The 23,466-nt window shown below is 30.1% G+C and overlaps 1 protein-coding gene across 2 annotated transcripts in view; it reads left to right on the top strand.

The window, feature by feature from the left end:
* CEP290 (centrosomal protein 290) overlaps nt 1-23,466 on the top strand; it is a gene marked incomplete at its 3' end in the record, with an annotated part of 84,849 nt that overhangs the window by 7,326 nt on the left and 54,057 nt on the right. The window contains exons 7-22 of one of the 2 annotated variants that reach the window (XM_081309702.1): nt 2,959-3,012; nt 3,598-3,618; nt 3,745-3,897; nt 4,401-4,583; nt 5,510-5,599; nt 7,806-7,928; nt 8,864-8,987; nt 12,550-12,722; nt 13,506-13,668; nt 15,125-15,225; nt 15,297-15,384; nt 16,443-16,555; nt 18,019-18,103; nt 18,631-18,773; nt 21,757-21,921; nt 22,301-22,450. In XM_081309702.1, coding sequence (XP_081165828.1) covers nt 2,959-3,012; nt 3,598-3,618; nt 3,745-3,897; nt 4,401-4,583; nt 5,510-5,599; nt 7,806-7,928; nt 8,864-8,987; nt 12,550-12,722; nt 13,506-13,668; nt 15,125-15,225; nt 15,297-15,384; nt 16,443-16,555; nt 18,019-18,103; nt 18,631-18,773; nt 21,757-21,921; nt 22,301-22,450 — 1,929 coding nt within the window. The remainder of the gene's footprint in view (nt 1-2,958; nt 3,013-3,597; nt 3,619-3,744; nt 3,898-4,400; nt 4,584-5,509; nt 5,600-7,805; nt 7,929-8,863; nt 8,988-12,549; nt 12,723-13,505; nt 13,669-15,124; nt 15,226-15,296; nt 15,385-16,442; nt 16,556-18,018; nt 18,104-18,630; nt 18,774-21,756; nt 21,922-22,300; nt 22,451-23,466) is intronic. The other variant, XM_081309701.1, reaches the window with a different exon arrangement.

Raw genomic sequence — 23,466 nt, 5'->3', positions numbered from 1 at the left:
GTGATATGAGACCTGAAGTAGGAATTAATGTGGCAACAGGAATAAGCATTGTGGGGTAGAAAATACAGCATTTTTTGAGACCTAGATATATAAAGTATGTAGTATGTTCTGGAACTACAATTGTTCATTTTGGCTGGAATATAGATAAAACAGCTTCAATAGAGTCTTAACTATGTGCCATATGTACTTTATATATATCAATTCATTAATTATGAATTATTATGTTAATTCATATATATTATGCATTATTCATTAATTCATTATTCTTCATTTGATAATTTATCTCATATGATGTCACTTCTACCATGTTACCAATAAAGAAATTAAGAGATACATAAAGGTTAAGTAATTGCCCGTGGGTACAGAGCCTATAAATGATAAAGCCAGGATTTGAATCTAGACAGTCCTACTCAAGAGTCTGTGCTTTTGTCCACTGTATTATCCCACCTTCCTAATTTTAATACTCAAGAGTCCTCTGAAGAAGTAAGGGCCAGTTCCTAAGGAATTTGTTTATATTTTTTAAAAGTACTCGAAGGAAAATTTTTGAACACGATATCAAGATCAGGTCTATACTTTTAAAGTTTACTCTGCTTTGTGGAGAGTAAATTGAAGACCGCCAAAACTAGTAAGGAGACATTTGTGTTAATTCAGGCAGATGCTGATGATGGCTTAATTAAGGTAATGGCTGATGGGATTAAGATGCATAGACATATTTGAAAGAAGTAGATGTAATTGCACATGGTGAATGATGGTGGGAGAAGATGGATAAATGGGACAGTCTGCCTGTTTTTATGTGTTAGGCTACTGGATAGGTAGGTAGATAGTTCCTTTTACTAAGAAGAGACACAAAAGGAGTTTGGAGATTTTTTTTTCTACTGGAGATTGAACCCAGGGATACTTTACCAATGAGCTACATCCCCAACCCTTTTTATTTTTTTTTGTTTTCAGACAGTATCTCACTAAGTCACTGAGGCTGGCCTGTAACATTTGATTCTCTTGCCTCAGCCTCTCAAGCAATCCCTCTGTGGGATTGCAAGTGTACACGTACACCACTTGCCTGGCCAAGATTATTATTTTAGTTTTATATGTGTTGAGTTTTAGCTCATATTCAAAAAGGATACCTGTGGATCTGGAAATCACAAGAGACATTTGGCAGATGATGAGGATTTATTTTTCATCAGTACAGATACTAACAAAGCCAGAAAAGTGATTATAAGATGGATTTCAGAAATGCCTAATAAAGCAATGAAAGAGGAATAGATACTTTGAAGGAAATCCCATTAAGAGTGTGACAATTGAGAGGCCGAGGGGAAAAAACATCAGTAACATTAATACTTTATTATTAAGTTTTTGACTTCTCTCTTGTTAAAATTTTCCAATTCTGAATACAATAGTTTATTTCTTAATTTTCAGATGAAAATAAAAGGATAATAATAATAGGCAAACTTCTAAGATCTGAATTGTACTTTGCATTTTATTATGAACTTTCTTTAAATTTTTTATTTTGAAAAATGTCAGACCTTCATGAAGATTGTAAGAAAAACAGTAAACATCCATAGTCCCCACATAGATTCACCAGTTGATGACTCTGAACATTAGCTTTATCTTTCTTTCATTATCTTTATACACACAGAAATACTTCTCTTTCACTGCCTTTTTTTTTCTGCTGAGCTATATGAGAGTTAATTGTAGAAACTTCACACTTAAAACATTTCAGCATGTCTCTGTTAAAAAGGATATTCTGCATAACCACAGTATAATTATCATACTTGGGAAATTTAATATTGATTCTGTATTATAATTTAGTACATAATCAAATTTCCTCTTTTGACCAATAATATCGATCTCTCATAGCACCCCCGTCTACCCGTCAGTATCCAAGGTTCCATTAAGTATCACACACTGCATTTGATTCTTTATCGTAGATTTTCAAATGTGGTTGTACAACGTTATCATTCTGTCTTCTCAAGAAGGAGAAAATAGAAAAGTAAAGTATCAGATTGTTTATTGAAGAGTAGGTGATAAAAATTATCATGGTAATTATAATAATATTTACTTATTTGAGAAAACAAAACAGTCAAAAGTAAAATCATTTGGATGTAAAGAAGAAAACATTATAGATACATACATATTATTTTAAAATTCTATTTACTGAGTATTATATTAAGGGACTTTATCTTATTTAGTTCTTATGTTAGCATATGAAATGAAAAAACTGATTTTAAGAGGTTAAATGCCTTGTGCACATTTCATTAGAAACCGATGGGCAAGAGATATTAGCCTAGGCCAGTCTAATATCAGGTTGCTTCATTTAACTATTATATGCGGGCTGGGGATGTGGCTCAAGCGGTAGCGCGGTCGCCTGGCATGCATGCGGCCCGGGTTCAATCCTCAGCACCACATACCAACAAAGATGTTGTGTCCGCCGAGAACTAAAAAATAAATATTAAAAATTCTCTCTCTCTCTCTCTCCTCTCTCACTCTCTCTTTAAAAAAAAAATACTATTATATGCATTGACATATATTTCTAAGTAATTAGAAGCAAAGAGTTTTCTAGCTATGGATGACATGAAGAATAGTAAAATATAATGATCTTTGGCAGAAAATCACTCATTTTATTAGAGATTTTTTGGGAATGGGGAAGAAAGAAGGAGCATAATTGTTTAAAATTTTTAATTTATTTACTAATTTATATTTTTTTGTTTGTTCTGTTTAGTTTTTAAGTTTGCATGGGTTTTTTAAAAATCTTTTAACCTGAATCTTCCTTGTCCTTTCTAATCCTTAGTTTGAATAGATTTTTGTCTTATTTGTGTTAGGTTGATTTGAGGTCCTTATAGTTAAACGTTTTTTTACTTTATTGGAAAGGATTTAGAATTTAGATTGACAAACCAAAAAAACTTGTTTTTGTATTAAATTGCTGTTGAATTTTATCATATTTATTTTTTTTTACCATTTTAGTTGGCTCTTCGAAATGAGGAGGCAGAAAATGAAAACAGCAAATTAAGAAGAGAGGTTGGTAAAAAATTTTAGTTGTGGTGGTTCAATAAAGATACTTGTTAAAAAAACGTTTACATAAATTTATATTATAAACGGAAATGGAATCTTCCAAGTAACTTATGCTTTTAAATTGGTTGATTTTATGATACCATTTTGTATCAAGGAACTAGAAGATAAATCAAAACGTGAAGTCTTTCATCTCTTAGATCTGTGTTGAAAATCTTGCTTTCTATTCAATAATCCATTCTTTGCTAATTTGCTAATTGAATATAGGAGTGGATTTCTGTTCTTATTGCTCTTATTTTATTCAGAATTTTTTAATAATTTTTGTTCTCACAAAGTTTTGTAAATTCTAATCATTATTTGGTTCTTCTGAGCCAAATAATGTTTGTATATTGCTTATTCTTAATGTAGTAGCATAATCAAAATATTTCATTTCATTTGATAGTTAATATTCTTACTTTCTTTGGTTAACCAAAATAATGTACTCAAATCTCCTAAAGTTTCTTTATTTTTGCTTTCTTTAGTTTCTGTCTATTATTTTTAATTATATATTGCCTTTCTCATTCCTAATTACCTTTTTCCTGTCCTTTTCTGGAGAACAAACGCCTAAAGAAAAAGGTGAGGCTTTAAGGGTAGTAAAACCTTGGGAATTTAAAAATATGTTCTGAGAGCAATATTTAGAGGATATAGTTTTGTTGTTTCGGATAATTTCTTAAAGGACTGTTGTTTTTGATCTACCTTCAGAATGAACAGCTTCGTCAGGATATTATTGACTACCAGAAACAAATAGATTCACAAAAAGAATCACTTTTATCAAGAAGAGGAGAAGACAGTGACTATCGATCACAGTTGTCTAAAAAGAACTATGAACTTGTCCAATATCTGGATGAAATTCAGGTAAAATGAATAAAGTCAGTTTAAAGCAATTATTCTTATAAACTTTAGTTTCACTATAATGTAATCTAGTATTTAGCCCTCCATGTAATTCTTCATTATAAATTGGCCATCATGTACTTATAAATCATGAAATAAATTGCATCTTTGAAGTTCCAATTCTTCATTCATTCTTTTTATATAAGCCTATCTTCTATTTTGGAAACAATTGAAATCCTGTGTACAATATTCTTGATGTTTAATGTAATTTAATTGATTATTGTCAATTTATCCTAAAGGTACATAAAGAATTTTCTTTTGTGCAGTGGGTTATTAATGTCTCCATTTAATTTTAACTTAGATTAAGTTTGACTTTATTTAAAACTGTTTTGAAAATTATAGTGTCTCTTAGGGCTGGGGGTAAGCTCAGTGGTAGAGCACTTGCTCAGCATGTGCAAGATCCTAGGTTCGATCCCCAATACTGCCAAAAAATAAAAATAAAATCATAATATCTCCAACTTTTTTAGACTTTAACAGAAGCTAATGAGAAAATTGAAGTTCAGAATCAAGAAATGAGAAAAAACCTAGAAGAGTCTGTACAGGAAATGGAAAAGATGACCGATGAATATAACAGAATGAAAGCTATTGTTCATCAGACTGATAATATAATGGACCAGTTAAAAAAAGAAAATGATCATTATAGACTTCAAGTAAGAATTATTGTCAAGATAGTTTATTTAAAACTTCATGTTGTTTCATTAATGTTTATTGGAAGTACTTTAACTTTCTAGGATGTGAATTTTGTCTCTCTTCTTAATACTGTAATATGTTGTCCTCATGATATTCTTGTCCTTATGTGTTTTGAAATTCCCTTACAAACATCTTGTAATTCTTGCCATCTAGGAATATGTAAATGACACTTTAATAAATATATAGATGGCAGTCCTGTTTATGCATTTTAGACCTTAATAGATGATTTTCCCTTGATACTTTTGAAAGTCATATCATTTAGCTTTAGATCTTAAAATGAATACAATATAAATATATATAAATGTATTAGAAATCAATACATTGTTTACTATTTTTAAGGGCTTAAACTTATTTAAAAAGTAGATTAATGTTTAAAAAATACAATTCTCTAGTAATTAAAGAAAATTGTGCAACTATAGGTTGAGTATCCCTTATCTGAAATGGTTGTTAACAGAAATGTTTCAGATTTTGATTTTTTTCAGATTTTGAAATATGTGTATATGTGTAAAGAGAAACCTTGGAGACAAGATCCAAATATAAATATTATGTTTATTTATGTTTCATACCCCAAAAATGTTAGGCAATATTTTTAGTGTACTTGCCTTTCAATTGACATATATCACATGAGGTTCAGCATGAATTTTCCAGTTGTGGCATTCCATCATTGCCAAAAAGTGTATAATTTTGGAGCCTTTTAAATTTCAGAATTTTGGATTAGTAGTGCTCAACCTGTATAAAGATACAGAAACCATCATATGTTACGGGCTACTCTAGTAATAGCTTATGTAATGTGGTACATCTGAGTACATATAAATATTCATATGTAATAAATATATTTATATCACAACAATTAGTACCATTTCTTGAAATAATTGTTACCTTTTAGGTGAAGGAACTTACAGATCTTCTGAAAGCAAAAAATGAAGAAGATGATCCAATCATGGTAGCTGTCAATGCAAAAGTAGAAGAATGGAAGGTGCTTTTCTCAACTTGTATAATAGCATTTTCATTTTCTATTTTAGGTTTTAAATTTAAGTTTTATTTTTGTATAAAGGACTTATAAGTTAATAAAATTTTAAAGTTTTTTACTTATTTATTTTTTAATTGATGGTGTTATAAGTCTCAGAAAAGCTGTGTAGTCTTCTAGCTCATTTTTTATTGAGTGAGTGCTTTCAAGTCAGCGTTAATCAGTGGGATTAAGAGTAGGAGAAGAGATCTGTCAGAATCACTTGGGAAGCCTTTTCAAAATTCACCTCTTTCTCCTTACCACCCTCCAATCTCAACCAATTCCACAGCCTTTCCATGTCAGAAGCTGGATTTTTGATAGTTATATATTTGAAAAACATGAGATGACTGAATGAGTAATTCTTATTTTAAAAACTCTCTTCTTGAGTCATTGCTTTTAATAGGGATCATATAAATGTTGTTGACAATGGGAATTGGTTATCATCTAGGAAACTCATATAATAAGTATTTTAAATGAAAACAGTGGCAATGGAAGTGAGGCCTGAAAAATCAATCAGGAGTCACTAAATTTTATGTAAGGGTCTAGAGAGTAAATATTTAAGTCCATCTTGTCTGTTTGTAACTGAACACTGCCGTTAACGTGTGAAAACCACCATAGATGATACACAAATCAATGAATAAGACTGTTTTCCAGTGAAACCTTTTTTACAAAAACAAGTGGCATATCAGATTTTATCTGTGAACTATAATTGACCAATTCTTGGAAAAAATAGTTTGTTTTTTTACGAAATTTAATTTTTTGGTGGAGAAATCATATGATAATATGTGTAATATAATGTTTTGACTTACATCTTTAGATAATTATTTTATCTCAGTATATATAGTATTGATTTGTTGTTTTTAATGGCTGTTTAAATTTTCTTTGTTGTGTGTATATTTATAATTGATTCCTTTTTGTGTAACATTTAAGCGGTTTCCAATTTTTACTGTTAATAACAGTGTTTTAATATGGTTGGTAAAATAAATTTCCATATGTAATTATAATATTTGTTGCAGGTACATTTCTCCAGTTTGTTCCTTATGTATTGGCTTAAGTATTTTTTTTTAATATGAAGTACAATATTTTGCTGCATAATTTTTACAGACTTTACGCCAAATTATTTTTGTAAAAAAAAAAATGGGATGCAACAATATGTGAAGCTTCTTTTAAAAAAATGTGCTGGTATTACTTAGAAATAATTTATTACTAAACTTTCCTTGGTGCAAGATTAAAATACACAGACTACTCAAGTATGTTATTGAGGTGGTGACAATTATTCAATGAAATGGTATTTCTTTGAATATTAATTAGTTAAATTTATGATTTTTCTAATGGTTTTTGACCTTTGTGTCATAATTAGAAAGGCTTCTAAGTACTTGTTTTCTCATTTCTTTTCTTTTTTTCCTAGTGTCTTTTGGTTTCCTTGTTTGCATTTAAGTCTTTAAAGCATATATAATTCATTTTGGTATAAAGATTGTAATATGGATTCCACAGACCTATTACTGAAACATCATTTTTTGAATATTTTATTTCATACTGAAATATAGTTCCATTTTTTACCATACAAAAACTCCTATTGAATTTTAGATTTGTTTGGACTCTCTTTTATGAAATTAATTTCACCTGTTATCTAAAATTATTGTTTAATTATTTCATGTATAAGTAAATGCTGTTCTCATTGGTTTTCTGGTTTTAGACTTTTATGAACAACTTTTACATGAAATTTAGAAGTAGCTTGTTCAGTTCTTTAAAAAAATCTTACTTTTTTATTGGGTAAATAAATAAACTTTTTTATTAGCGTAAACATTTTTATGATATTCAGTCCCTCTAAGAAAAAAAACTGCTTTTAAGATACTTTATTCTTCCCAGTGGCATTTTAATGCTCATTTCATAGATAAGTTGTATAAAACTTATGTAATAATGTGGAAGAACATGTAAGTTCTGATTTAGGAAGGAATTATGAGTTGAGTTTTTAAAATTTGAATTCTGAAAATGTAAAAATCACAGTGTGCATTTTTGAATCATTTCTTATTTCAGCTTCACATTAAAGAGGATTAAGGTCATACTTTCTTGTTCAAAGATTTGTATTTCCTATGTTTTTTTAAATGTGCTAATGGTGTTAACCATAAGTGAGGAATAGTTTCTTTTGTGTCACAGATATTTTGTTTATTTCTAGTTAATATTGTCTTCTAAAGATGATGAAATAATTGAATATCAGCAAATGTTACATAATCTGAAGGAAAAACTTAAAAATGCCCAGCTTGATGCTGATAAAAGTAATATTATGGCTCTACAACAGGTAAAACCTTCTCAGATTTTCATTTGTTAATCCCTTTTATCAAAGTTAAAAGTGTGAACGCTTGTTTATTTTATTACCTGTGTCTCATTTAGTGACTTCCACTGCTAGGTGTATGACAAAGTCTTGTAATTTCTTGTTTCAGCTCAAGAAAAAAATTAGAGTAAGGGTTAAAGTTAGAATCATTTTGTTTATTTTTCTATGTTGATGTAGATAATATAGCCATTGTTTTAGTCAGGAATTAAAGAGAAACTATTCAAAACTTTTAAAAAATATCTTACTACTCTGTTATTAAGATTTATTATATAATATTTTAGTCCTGCTATACCCTATTACATGTGAAATGAACTCAAAGTGTGGTAATAATTTTAATGAGCTACCTAAAGATTTTATTTTTAATAAAAATGTTTTAATAAAATTTTAATAAAAACTTACATGGAAAAAAAGCACACTTTCATTATATATGTTAACTTTTTAGTCAGTCCAAAAGAAAGAATGAAATTTGAGAAGTATTTTAAGGCTAAGAATAAGTATAGAGGACAGTATTTATTAATGAAGTAATACAGGAATAGAAATTAAGTTGAGTGAAAGAGAAAAGCACAGTGCAAAACAACAATACACAAAATGGTAAAATGGTGTTCTTGGAGGGCTATTGAGTTAGTAACACATAATGAGTTATAAAGAGCCACAGATGTTAGAGAGTTTGAAATTTCTATTTGTTAGAGTGTTAGCCACTATTTTCTTCTTTATTAGAGTGATACCTGTGTAGGTTATGTAGGGCAGCTAAGGTATACAGAATATTGAAAGCATAGTTTTATCCAAGAGAAAATATATTTTGTAGTCTTTTTGAAAAAAAATAAAACCTACCTTTCTCCTTACCTTTAAGATGTATATTAATATTCATGAAGGGATGCACAATATTTTAAAATATTTTATAGGGTATACAGGACCGAGATAGTCAAATAAAGATGCTCACTGAACAAGTAGAACAATATACAAAAGAAATGGAGAAAAATACTTTTATTATTGAAGATTTGAGAAATGAGCTTCAAAGAAACAAAGGTAATTCAATATTTTACAGGTGAAGTTATTTCATCTATAATGTTTTAGTAGTTGACTTTTATTAAAATACAATTGTATCATATCAATAAATACAGTATTACATGTCCTCCTTTTGAATTTTATCATTTTCAAAAAATTATACAGGACATTATTGTGCATAGTACCACCTCTTAAATTTGTAAATGATGGATACTTTTCTGTAATTTTTCTCTTATGAAAATTATGTCTATTACTAGATTGGTGTTATAAAAATGAAGACGGAAGTGTAATTGATTGCTTTTATTTTTATTTTTTATCTTTTTTATAGTTAAACAATATTTTGATTAATGTAACAACATTGCATATAGTTTTTAGAAGTAATTTGACATGTTAGCATTTGAAATAATCTTCCCCAAATTAATGTCTTTCCATACTTCCCTTACACTAAGTCATACCACCTTGCCTAATACATCTAATTCTCTTAACATAGCCCTCACAACATTAGTGCTATTATTTTTCCATAGCACTGCATACTGTCGGTGTACCAGGGAATACTACAGATTGGTCATGATAAATTGAGGAACATATTTATTATAATTACTGAAGATAAACAGATATGAATGGGAAATAATTAGTCTGTAAGTTGGCTGTAAGCCATGGGAACAAGTTCAAAGCCATTGAATCAAGAGTATATGTAACAAGCATGTTTGATCAGCAAAGAAGCCCTGGTGGCTGAAGAGCAAGCAGTTGGATAATGATAGGAGATAAGATTAGAATTTGCTAGAGGCTATATTGTGGGTCATTATAGTTCAGTGTATGGACTTTGACTTTTATTTTAAGTGAAATGGGGCACCACAGTTTCTGAGGATAAGAGTAAGGAATGATATAATTTGACTTGGGCTATGTCTGCAATAACTGGAAATGGTAAGGACAGAAGAGGAGACTTGTTATAAGACTATTGAATCAATCTGGAGATAGGTGATAGTGGATTGGAGAATGATGGTAGCAGTAAGGTTATTAGATTTACTCAGTGTAGATTTATTTTGAAAATGATAGAAATGGAATTTGCTGACCCAGCAGATAGAGGATCTGAGAAGAAGTTATCAGGGCTTTTAGTTTGAACTTTGGGGAGGTTTGTGGGAAGATCAGGTTTAGAGATGGTTAGATACTTAGTTTTAGACGTGTTAAGTTGGGTGTTTATTAGACATCCACGTGAAGGCATTAAGTAGGTAAATATATAGAAAAAAGTCTGAGGTTCAGAAGAGCAAACTAGGTTAAAGATATAAATTTGAGTACCGTCTCCCTAAAAATGGTATTCGGAGTCATAAAGGTCATCTACCTAAGATCATCAAGGGAATGATTATAGGTTAAGAAACAAAATCTAAAGATTGAGACCTCGAATACTTCTAATTTTGAGGCTACGGAAAAGGAATGAACAAAGGGGACTGAAAAGGAAGGGTCAGAGATAGGAGGCATACCAGGAGCTTGGAGGGTCTTGAAAATGACATGAATGTCAAGGAATAATAAGCTACATTCAGAGGTCAGCATTCAGTAGGTCAAGATAAGCACTAAAAGTGAGCATCAGACTTAGTAATAGCTATTTTTAGTTCAAGAGAAGAAATGTTGAGAAGAAATGTAAGAACTCTTTTTTTTCAGGATTGTTCCCAGAAAGGAAAAGGGGAAAATAGGTGTTAGCCTGAGGGGAAAGAAAGATTAAGAAAGTGATTTTAACATGGAAGAATTAACTCATACTTTAGGATTAATAGGAATGCTCCATTCAAAAAGAAACAATAGATGAAGCAGAACAGGGAGAGAACTTCTGGAGCAAAATTCTTGAGAAAGTCACGTGAAAGATATAGTCAGTGAAGAAGTTGGCCTTAACTGGGAACACAGAGAGTTAATTGATAAATCAAGGAAGAAAGGTAGTGTATATAGATATAGATGTAGGAGGATAGGTAGATATCCTGATGGTGGAAACTTGTCGAAATTTCCTACTGATTGCTTCTTTTTTCTCAGTGAATAAGAAAGCAAGGTTCTCAGCCAAAAATAATAGGGGAGTATGTATAGTACAAGTTTGAGGAGAGAGAAAAGCATTTGGAAGAATGAAGACTTGGGAAATGTGATATGATTGCTGAGTAGTGTCAGTGTGTATTTGTATTGTATTTATATTAGAATACAGTGTGTTTAACTGCTTTAAATAAATGACTGATATTATGAATTTTGCATGTTAGTCACCAGGAGAAAAAGTTGCAGTTGATCTCTGCTATCAAATAAATTGAAAGAAATCTAATGAATTTGCAGTCTATAGTCATATAATTCCTAAAGAGTGCAGAAGATCTATATACTAGATTGTGCTTTATATATTAAACCTAACCTGTAAACCATGATGACTTCTTTCATTGGTTAGGATTAACTTTAGCTCTTAACACAGATTAGAAGAATAGTGGCAAAGTCAAGACAGGAGATTATCACTTGTGTTGTCATCTAGAATCAGGCAGTCCAGGGGCTTATCTTTTCTTCTGTCTAGAAGGCGGCTTTACCCATGTCCATATCCAAATAGCAAAATAGAAGTAGAGGAGACAAGGGATGAAAAGCACATGCTGAAGGATAGGTGAGAAAAGGTAGTGTTTATTGTGATGGCTATGTGTAATAAAGGGAAAATAGATATTAGGGGACAACTCAGCCTCTTTCACAGTTGGCTGTTAGCTCCAGAGAGCAGAAGTCATTTGCTTGTTTGTTTCTTTCTTATTTACTTAAATTTTAGAATGATAAGTATATTATATGTTGGTTTAGCCACAGTTTAGTAAGCCAATAGAATGGATTTAGGACTTTTATTTTACTTAAGTTATGATTAAATTTAGCTGCAAATTATAGAAAAATAAAGCATGGAACAATGATTTAAACAAGATAGAAACTTATTCCTCTATGATATAAACAAAAATGAAGTAATTCAGTTCAGGATTGGTATGGTAGCTACACAGATATCAGGTAGCAGGCATCTGGGACTTCTTTGTCTTGTTTCTCTGCCTATCTCAACATGAGATTTTGATCTCAAGTTCTAAGAATAGTGTTTGAGTTTTAACTTTCATATCCATATGCCAGGTAGCAGGATAGAGGAAAGAAACAAAAGAGTGACATTTCTCCTTTAAAAATATTTTGTAAAATTCATGCATGATCTTTGTATTTTCTATAGAAACATGACCATAACTGACTGCTGGAGTGTGGAAATTTAGTTTTCATTTCAGATGGTCAGGTGGCAGCTAAAAATTTGTAGTTCAAATTACATGGTCAAAAGAGAAGTTGAATATTATGAATATTCTCTGTTACAATGATCAATCCTGTAAAGCCTTGTTTTGCAGCCTTTTGTTAGCCCTAATCCCTTCAGGTGATTTAACTGAACTTTACTTTTTTTAGTTAATTTTATTAACCAAACCAAAATAGAACTCTCAGTTTACAAATATAAATTGCAACATTAAAAGAGCTTTTTAGTGCTATACCACTTCTGTCCATATATTAGAACAACTGATTTAAAGGAATAAGTAGTCAATCCAGTTAATTTCATGATTTTTATTTTTACCTGTAGGTGCTTCATCTCTTTCTCAACAGAATCATTTTATGAAAATTCAGTCAAAGGTACAGATTTTAGAAGAGAAAACTAAAGAGGCTGAGAGAACAGCTGAACTGGCTGAGGCTGATGCTAAGGAAAAGGATAAAGAATTAGTTGAGACTCTGAAACGGTTAAAAGATTATGAATCGGTATGTGTATTTATCTTGTCAGTCAAGAAGCTTTGAATTGTTTTTACCACTTATAGACTCTTTTGTGCCCTTTATTGCATACCATTTTAAAAAGTTCCATAAATCTCTTTTGATAAACGTTATTCTAATCAATTTATATTAAACTATTCAATCTTTTGAGCATTTATAATTTGTCAAGAATTTTTTTTCAAACCATTCAATCAAAACATTTTGCCCAGATAATAAGCTTTGGTGAAGTTGCAAAATTAGATTGTTTGTTATCTGTATTCTTTGTGCCACCATGTAGATGTGATACCACTGGCTGGTTTGACAAAACTTGTGACATGATGGTTTTGTTTTGTTTTCTTTGTCAACAGTCTACTTTGTACTTTTTATATTTTTTAAAATGATTCCACCTTAGGCAACTTAATTTGTTACATATTCTATTGGTTTTGCTGATTCACTTTTAACTTTCAATAATTTTATATGTAGTATTCTAACAGTTTGCCATTAGTATGTTGTACTGGGAAGTTTTAAGCATTTTGTATTCCATAATTATTATTATTAAATTCAGTTTATAAAAGTACATAAAAACCCTTAATGTATAATTTTTATGTTTTTATTATCTGTTAAAAAATAAATTTAAACTTTGAAAAAGCCTCATATATGCCTATCATATAAGTTGTAGGTATATACACATTTCCTCTGAGACTTAATGAAAGATAATTCTTAAATAATTCATGAATTTTATTTATTTATTAAAATAAACTATGTTATATTTAAATTAGGTTGGGTGTTTTTCAGGGAGTATATGGTTTAGAAGATGCTGTTGTTGAAATAAAGAATTGTAAAAACCAAATTAAAATAAGAGATAGAGAGATTGAAGAATTGACAAAGGAAATCAATAAACTTGAGTTGAAGATCAATGATTTCCTTGATGAAAATGAGGAGCTTAGAGAGCGTGTGGGTAAGTCATCTTTTAAGTAGTTTTCTCATCCATGATTTCCAAGTCTTTTTTGTTTTCTTTGGTTTATTACTATTACTTTTTAGTAGTTGAATGCTTTTCTCCCCTAAATAAATACTTCTGTGAAAACAATTACACAGAAGTGAAGCTGCTTCTATTGAAGTGGGATTGAGGATTTCATCTAGTCGAGATTGTGGGTCAGCAGTCCTGGAATCTCATTTTATATAGTCTGATACTTCCTCAGTAATAGATACTTGTTTAAAAAATGAAAGTCTTTTAACATTAATATCACATAACAGACGTTAAACCTTTTTTTTTCCCTCCAAAAAGAAGGGACCAATGACAAGTTAGTTTGCAGAGTGCTCTTTGTTTCAAATTAATTCCTAATGACATTATAAATGTTTAAACTTTTTTAGGACTTTGAGGTTCTTGACTTTTACAATTTAGGCTGCTTAAGTTTTACTTTAGTTAAGTATTTTAAGAGTTCTGTTGATTTTAACAAGCAATTTGTAAATCTCACTTTGAGAACTTATGTTTTGATTAGAGTGAATAACACTAGTTTGATATTAAATTCTAATAGTTCAATTTAAGTTGGTTCTTTAAAATAAAAATGAAGTTCTAAAAACTGATTTCATTATATTTGCTAAATATTAGTTAATGCTTTCTAAGATTTAAAATGACCAATTGTAAAAAAATTTCTGTAGACGAAAGAAAACGAAATATTTTATCCGGATTATTTATTTGTGAAAAGTATCTAAGATCTAGAATTAAGGTAGGACCTCAAATTGGACTTGTGAGTAATTGACCAATCAGTTCATAACCAGTTATCTGGAAGTTCCTAAAGATGCTTCTGACTATCTATAGATCTGTCACAAGCACTAGATTTTCTGTCCTTAAAAGGCTTTAAGTCTTGATTTATAATTACTTTAGACAATTACAACATCTGTTTTTCAAAGCCTAGCTGCTTAGTAATAGCAAATTAGCAGGCAAGTGCACTGGGAAGAACAGACTAATAATGATAATGTAATTGATATTGGTATTAATAATGTCTACTATATGCCAGATACTGCTCTAAGCAATATGTTTAGGTTAATTTTGTTATATACATTCCTGACTGGTCAAGAAAAATAAATAAATACAGTGTTATCCCTTTGATTTAGTTATAAAAGTGGGAATTTAACTACAGTCTATTTTATCTCAAAGCTTCTGTTCTTAATAATACAGTATAGTATTTTTGTGATAGCCTGACATGGAGTTTTTGTTAGTGTTTCCATAATAATTGGAATAAAATTTTATCTGGGGTTTGGCACAATTAACTGGAAAATTCTTGCACAAAAAGTAATCCATTCTTCATTGATAGTAGCTAAATGAATTATAACCAGTTGCTTGATGGTGTATGAAGTTTTTGTAATTAATTTGAATGTTTTTAAGTTTTTAATTACTCTGCTTTCTGTTTTAGGTCTTGAACCAAAGACAATGATTGATTTAACTGAATTTAGAAATAGTAAACGCTTAAAACAGCAGCAGTACAGAGCTGAAAACCAGATTCTTTTGAAAGAGGCAAGTATGGTGGTTAATTGATTTTTTTTTTTTTGGTTGAATAAAGAAAACTAATAATTCCTACTTTATAGATTGAAAGTTTAGAGGAAGAACGACTCAATCTGAAAAAAAAAATTCGTCAGATGGCTCAAGAAAGAGGAAAAAGAAGTGCAATTTCAGGTATCCACAGTTATTCAATACCTTTAAAAGAATGTTTGGATTATGAGTCATTTGAATCTGAAATTTTCTGTGTTTTTAATATGTTCTTGCTATATTATGGTGGATCTCCTGCAGTTTTAATAAATAAACATAATGACCTGCAGAGAGGTAACTAAGTATAATTGGGTTCAATCCTGAATCTGTAACAGGTGAGAAACAAACAAACAAAAACAAAAAACAAAACAAAAAACCAAGAGAACAAACAAAACCCAAAGTTTAGAAATCATGGTTTTGGAAGTTTTAATTGTATACTCTTAATTTCTACTGTAATTCTCACTATGTTGTGATTAATAATGATAATACTTAGCAATATTCATGTTAATATGTTGCTCTTACTAGTTTCTCTTTTGTTCAGGACTGTGCATTGAAAATCTTCTTTGTAAATTATTCAGTACTAAGTGAAAATAGTGTTTTATTGAATATAAAAATTAGCATTCTTGTTTGTTTATTTTACTTGGTGAAAAAATAACAGTTGGTTCAATTTTATAATAGCTATTACTAGTTTTTGTTAAAGGACCACAGATAATTTTTTGTTAAGAGCACCACAAAAAGGGATTTTTTTTTTTTTTTAATTTGGGCCAAGTTCACAAGCATATCTCTGAATTATAGTAGAGCACTATGGTTTTTTAGCTTTATGGTATCTGTAATCATAAATTTTCTATGAAAATGAAACTATAATATACTAATATAATAAAAGTTTACTCATAATTTGTGATTTTTATGTATTTTTTACGTGTGTTTTTGAATACTGTATTTATCTATTAGTAATTTTAGTACAGAATGGATAAATAATAAGAAAAAATAAAAAATAAAATGATAGAAATAAAAAAATAAAATTCTCATATAACTTTTTAAAAGTGAACTAGATCAGGTTATTCTGACTACATATGGATCAAGGATTTTCAAATAATTAGTCTACATTTTGTTCAGGTTAAAACTCGAATCTGCTTTTAAGAATTAAAACATTAGAATAGTAGGAGAGTTATTTTGATTTTTAATTTGTTAATTCTTTTATGTAGAATTAACCATTGAGGACCTGAACCAAACTGAAGACCTTTCTCAAGGAGATAGCATAGGGGAAAGAAAACTGAATTTTGTAAGCCTCAAAAATATGAGTGAAACACAATCAAAGGTAAGCCATGAAGTATTATGGCAGAGAAAATAAAGGAAAATGTTATCAGCATTTCATTTTTTTCTTATTTTCTCATTTTGGACACCTGTTCTTTTATAGTTGTGAAATAAGTAAAGAAAAATGTTTACTTTCCTAAATAATCTGTTGATCCAAAGGTGATTAATGAAACATTATTTACTTTGAATACTGATTGAGAGTTCAGATAAAATAGAGATGCTGTATCGGAGACCAGAATTCAGTATTCCATAGTCAGATCAGAATGATAAGGAGGAGAATCTAACCATATGATCATTATCAAGAATGTTATCTGAAATTCATCATAGAGGAGAAAGTGGAGTGGATCCTTTACTCTCTTTACATAGATGTTCTTCAGCTGTTTGAGGAAAAGATAATTCAATTCTGGAAACTATTACAATAAGAGAGATGTTTAAACCAACATATTTACAATCTTTAGGAAATCTGAAATCATTAGTCATTACATTTAGTACAGAGAGCAATGGAGTAATAAATGACTATTTATGCTGTCTTTCTGAAGAAAGTATCAGGAAGCCATCAAGCACTAGTTTCATAGAAAAAAGCAATTCATCTTTTCATACCGTATCTACAGCTTCAGACTTCATGCAGAAATTATCACTTAGGCAAAAATCTGTAATATTTTGTCAAAAAATTAATGATGATATACCTGACCTGGATAAATGACAAGTAGCAACATCAGGAAATGAACAGATTCATACCCAGATAAAGCATGCTGATGTCATTTTGAAAGAAGATAAAAGAAAAAGTGAAATACCCTTACAGACTGAGATTTTGAAAAGTAAGCTTGAAGTTAATGTGCCTGTTATAGTACAAGCAGAATTGTGTCAATAGATCCACTTGAAAATCTTATAGAACAGCTATGGAGAGAGCTAGTATTTCTTAGCTCTTAGGTGAGTTTCCTTCAGGTTATATTCCTGAGATCACTTTTTATGACTTTTCTAACAAAGTTCTATAACAATTATAATAAATTTTTTGTTTGCACATTAACACTAATTTTTACACATTCTGTTTTTAAAAACAATTAGAAATGCAATACATTTTATAAGAACTTGTTGATTTGCCTAATATGTTAAGTGTTTCTTTATTGAAGTTATAGCCCAGGAATTGTTGATCGAAAAAGCACAGAGTAAAAGTGCAGAAATAGTGCTTGAATATCACAGAAGCGAAGCAGAACAGGTAGTATAAAGACAGACCATCAAGAGAGATAATTGTGGTAGTAAGGACAAAATGTGTCCTTATATTTCTTTGCCTTTTGCTGTGGGGGATTGAGCGAGGGAGAAGGTGGCAGGAAGATATATTTTGTCCTTTAAATCTAATTTTGCCTTTTTGATGAATATTGTTGTGTCTCCATAGTCTGTTTTTTGGTGTGAAACCTATAGACTATTGTAATATTTTATAAAAAATGTCAATTTTATTCTCTTTGTCAGAATGAATTTCTTTCAAGAGAACTAATTGAAAAGGAAAGAGATTTAGAAAGAAGTAAGACTGTAATAAATAAATTTCAGAATAAATGTAAGTTACTGTTCTCTCTTATTTTTCTATACCTGTTTTTTCTATACTAAATTTATGATTTAAAAGAACTTTATATATTCTCTGCTTTCTAATCTTTTTTAGCTTTAATTAATTCTATAATCTATATAATTCAGTCTCTGTTATTCATCCAGTTGATTTGCTGTTTTCGTTGTCAGAATGATATTCTAAGTTTTTTGTGGAAACATATATCAAATTTTTCTTGTGTTCTCTAATAAAAGTGAAGTTAGAAAACTGAAAAATTTTTAATATAAAGCATGTTTTAAGTTAAAGCAAAAGTATGCTTGTGATTATGTGTTTCATCTATGAAATAAATATTTATCATGAGTACTTTATTTAAATAGGTCTGCCATTTCACTGTTATTAATGTTGCATTTGTAATTGATTTTTTTTACATTTATGTATGTGTTTTCCCAATGGTTTTTCTATATGTGAGATATTAGTCCTCTATATAAAATAATATAAGTTATGAAAATCTCTCCATTCAATGAAAAAATTTGTAATCACAGTGAAAGAATTAGCTGAAGAAAATAAGCAACTTGAAGAAGGTATGAAGGAAATATTGCAAGCTATTAAGGAAATGCAGAAGGATCCTGACATTAAAGGAAGAGAAACATCTCTAATTATCCCCAGTCTTGAAAGACTAGTAAATGTAAGTTATTTTTCATACAAATGTCTGTCTTCAACCAGCTCGCCTCCCACTTTAAAGATGATGTTATACTGCTTTTGTGGTTCTGATGAAATATTTGTGATCATTTGAATCATTGCTTCCCTGTGTATAATAATGTGCTAATAATCCTTTCTTGTTTTTTTACCAGTTTGTATATAATGTGCTGAGCTGTGTGTTTATCTAGTTTGGGATTCAACCTCTTGAATCTATTCACCACAATTTTAAGATTTTTCTACCATTATTACTTCAGTTATTTTTCTGCTGTTCTCTCTGGGACTCCAGTGACATATGTGTTTTGATATCTTCTCATTTGTCCTTAGGATCTGTACATTTTTCTCTCTAATATTTCATCTTTTCGTCTGTCAATTACTAATTGTTGTTATTTATCATTAAATTGATTCTCATTTTCTCTCTTATCAGTATTCTTGTGGTTCAGGAGTCAGTCTGAGGACTGGAAGCCTTTTTTTTTTTTTTTTTTTTTTTTTTTTAAGTTTTTAATGGATCTTTTAACGGTGCTGAGGATCCAACTCAGGGCCTCACACATGCCAGGCAGGTGTTCTACCCCTGAGCCAGAACCCCAGCCCATGGAAGCTTTATTTATTTATTTATTTTTAAACAAAGAATTTAGAGTTATTTTATGCTGGCACTCTTCTCACTGAGATTTTCTCTTTAATTTCCTGAGAATTTGAGTGCTATCCTATGATCTTCAAGGCCAGAAAGATCATAGGTCTCTGCAACTGCAGCCTGCCCTCAAATTAAACTCTTAAAAATGGCAAACTCAATTCTTGATAGTCTTTTCTTCCAGGATTCAGGTTTACTCCCAAAATACTTTGTTCATGTTCTTTTAACTTTTTAAATTAATTTGTTTTATGGAAAAATGTAGATCTGTTAGGAAAGTATACCACAAACCTGGAAGTATAATATAATATTATGTAGACTACAGGAAGAATTTTAGCCATTAATTAATATTTTATTTATATTTACTGTATGGAGACTTAAGAATTGCATGGTATTAATGAGTGTCTGTTACATAAACTTGAACATAATACATAAACTGAACTTACATGTAGCATACTTTATTAAATTGTTTCCTAAAATTACTTCATTTACAGGGAAAACTATTATTCACTTAATTGCTTTTTAAAACCATGATTAATCAATAGTTGAATTCTTTCTAATATTGTAATTGTTAACAGAGAGCAAGAGTGACATTGATTATGTTAAAAGCTTCCTGAGGCTAGAAAATCATTTAACAGAATTTATGCAAATTAGTTGGTTCCCTGTATATTTTTCTGATTCTGACTTCTCTGTTGGTGACGTTGTTTTGTTTCTGTTATTGTGAATGTCTAAAATGATTCTTAATGCTTTTTTGAATGTGATCATCTTTTGTCCATGATGCTACCCATTACTAATATTGTATCCCAGATCAAGCTTCATTCTCCATGGGAAATTCTACATATTGACCAAATAAACACAGAATGAATAACCCCAGGAAATCTTACCTTCTATTTCTCTTGACAATCTCTGGACCTTCCCCAGACTTCTGCTTTGATAGAGTTCTATTCTGGATTGCTGTACTTTTTTCTGATTCTAATATGCTCTGACATTCACAGATCACCTAGGAATACTTACTACTTCCTTTAGAGGTCTTCAGAATTCCTCTTTTTTTTTTCCTTCTTGGTACTAGAGATTGAACTCACGGGCATGAGACTACTGAGTCCATCCCCAGCCCTATTTTGTATTTTATTTAGAGACAGGGTCTCACTGAGTTGCTTAGCACCTTGTCCTTGCTAAGGCTGGCTTTAAAACTCTTGATCCTCCTGTCTCAGCTTCTGGAGCCGCTGGAATTACAGTGGCTGGCCGGAATTCATAACTCTTTAGATCACATTAATTCCGGTTTATGCACTTCAGTTCAGTCTCTATTATATAGGATACTGTTCAGTACCCCATACCATCCAATTCAACCTCACTTTACCAAAAGCTTATGTAGATAGCATGGTACCAGGATGACTAACAAGGCAGTACTGTCCTTTACTTTCCATCTACCTGATATTCCCTTTGAATTAATATGACTTACTACTTTGCATGGCTTACTCTGATCTCTTTTGGGTAAAAGCTTGCTTTTATAAATCAACTGCCTAAACACCACATCACCCTCCAGAATAGATTAGATTATTTTACTTAATTTATATTATTTGTCTCTGTTTTCAGTTCTGAAAGCTTGTTTTGCATTGAAAAGCTTATTGATATAGTTTTTCTGAAGTCCAAAGATACTTGTGTATATTATATAGATGAGTACGTGGTATGTGTGTATGCATGCATTGTTGGATCATTAGGGCCAGTGAGGCTACTCTGATAATATTTTAATATCTTACATATTACTTTTTCTTTTTTCATTGTTATTATTTAATAATTTTGTTATCCTACTTGGCCTTCATTGTTACATATGATCCAACTGTGGATAGGAAGCACTGAAAAGTTCCCTTAACTGAATGTAGAAGTTTTTCCATCCCTTTGCTCATGCTTTTAATTCATATGCTGCGTAGTTTCAAATCTTTTACATGTAAATTACTTCATTTTGACTATACAAAAATCCTGTGAAGTGGGAGAAGCAATATTTCTTCTACTTTAGAGATAAGGAAATGAAAACACTTGCCCAGCTGGTAAGAGACTGGTTAATATTTGAACTCTGGTCATCTTAATCCTCTAGTTATTTTTCTAGTCTGCCAATCTATTAACTAGATGTTGTTATATGTTGAAATGAAATAATGACCATGGTAATGTAAGTTGAACTGCAGTTTATAAATGTAAATTCATAAATAAGACATCGAAATACCATACTTTGTTACTACTCATGGCAATCAGAATAGAAAAATGTTTAAATTTCAATTTTATTTAAAGGTAAATTTTTGTTTCCTGTGATTTTACTGTTCTTTCTTATATTTCTAATATATAAATATACCAGGCTATAGAATCAAAGAGTGCAGAAGGAATCTTTGATGCCAGTCTGCATTTGAAAGCCCAAGTTGATCAGCTTACTGGAAGAAATGAAGAATTAAGACAGGAGCTCAAGGAATCTCGGAAGGAGGCTATAAATTATTCGCAGCAATTAGCAAAAGCAAATTTAAAGGTGAGAATTTTATTAAATAAAATACTAAGCATAAAAACATAGGTTTAATAGAAAAGTTTATTTGTTTTCTTGAGACTACTTTATGAGAAAATGTCCATTGAGTTAATTCTTTGAAAATTAAGAAAACTGGATTTTTCTTATGAAAGTAAGTAGAAAAATTACTGCCTTATAGAAAAACACAAAAATTCTGTCTTATAATTAGGCATTTTAAAATAAAATTAGAGCATGATTATATTCATTTTTGTCAGTTCTGGTATTCATGTACCTATTTTAAAAAAATATGCGGTAGGGAAACCATGAAGTATAATTTAGTATTTTCAATTTGTCTTTCTTTGGCTGTAAAACATGTGGGTCTCATCTTTGGATTGTTTGTTTTCAGATAGATCATCTTGAGAAAGAAATCAATCTTCTACGACAATCAGAAGGATCAAATGTTGTTTTTAAAGGAGTAGATTTACCTGAAGGGATAGCACCATCTAGTGCCAATATCATTAATTGTCAGAATGAATATTTAATACATCTTCTTCAGGTACTGAAAATTTTACATGTGAATAACAAAAATCATTGATAGTATGTTTCTTAATTTAGTCTTCATGTATTCCTTTGAGCTCTCAGAACATTGAGATATATGTGAATTATGTTAGAATAGTTTATATAAAAGTAATTCATTCCATTAATCTTCACAAGAAGCATATTCACATATCTTATTTGGATGAGTGTCATTCGTATGAAATAGGAACATCAAGCAGCTACTATAAAGTAGTGACATGTAAATAAGGTGAGTACTTGTATTTATTGCTGGTTAGGGAAATAATTCAAGAGAATAAAGTCTGATAAACCCCTTTCTAGTGTCATGATTACTTTTCTGTGTTATTCACAAGAAAAGTTTTTGAGCCAATTTTTTTTTTAAAAACCTTATTCTTTCCTTTACTGTATAAATTGTTAGTTTTTAAATCCAATAGCAAGTTAGAAAGGGTACCATGCTCTAGTACTTGTCCTGTGTTTGTTTCTCACTTTTGCTGTGTGTATTATGAGCATGATGAATGGCCTAATGAGAGATGCTTTTCATTATTTCATTTGAAGTTTGAATAACCATAATATCACACATACTACAAATATATTTGCAAAAATGTGTTCAAAATCAATGAAAATGGTCTTGATTATAAGTACCACTGTATTCCTGTATTAAATTATCGATCACTTGAGTTATAATTATCAAATGCTTGTTTTTGTATTTGATATAAAAATAGTCTTTTCCTAAATATTAGACTTTTGCTTGTCATCCAGGTCAAGTAGGGACAGTCTTCACTAATTATCAGAAGGTTGCTTTATAACTCGTTATATCATTACTTTTAAATTCGTAGTACTCTTTTCTTTATAGTACTCTTTATGATTTCTCTTATTATTCTGTAATAAAGGGACATTATCAATAAATAATGGCCATATGGCATTGACCTTTTATTTCTGATAGGATTAATTTTTTCCAACAAGATGCATGAAATGCATTATGATAGATTAGTGAATAATAATTGCTAATGTGCAAAA

The sequence above is a fragment of the Spermophilus citellus genome (assembly GCF_964194105.1).
Source record: "Spermophilus citellus genome assembly, chromosome: 10".
NCBI classification, from domain to species: Eukaryota; Metazoa; Chordata; class Mammalia; order Rodentia; family Sciuridae; genus Spermophilus; species Spermophilus citellus.
The sequence above is the reverse complement of the archived record's forward strand: the minus strand, read 5'-3'. Positions and strand labels throughout refer to the sequence as shown.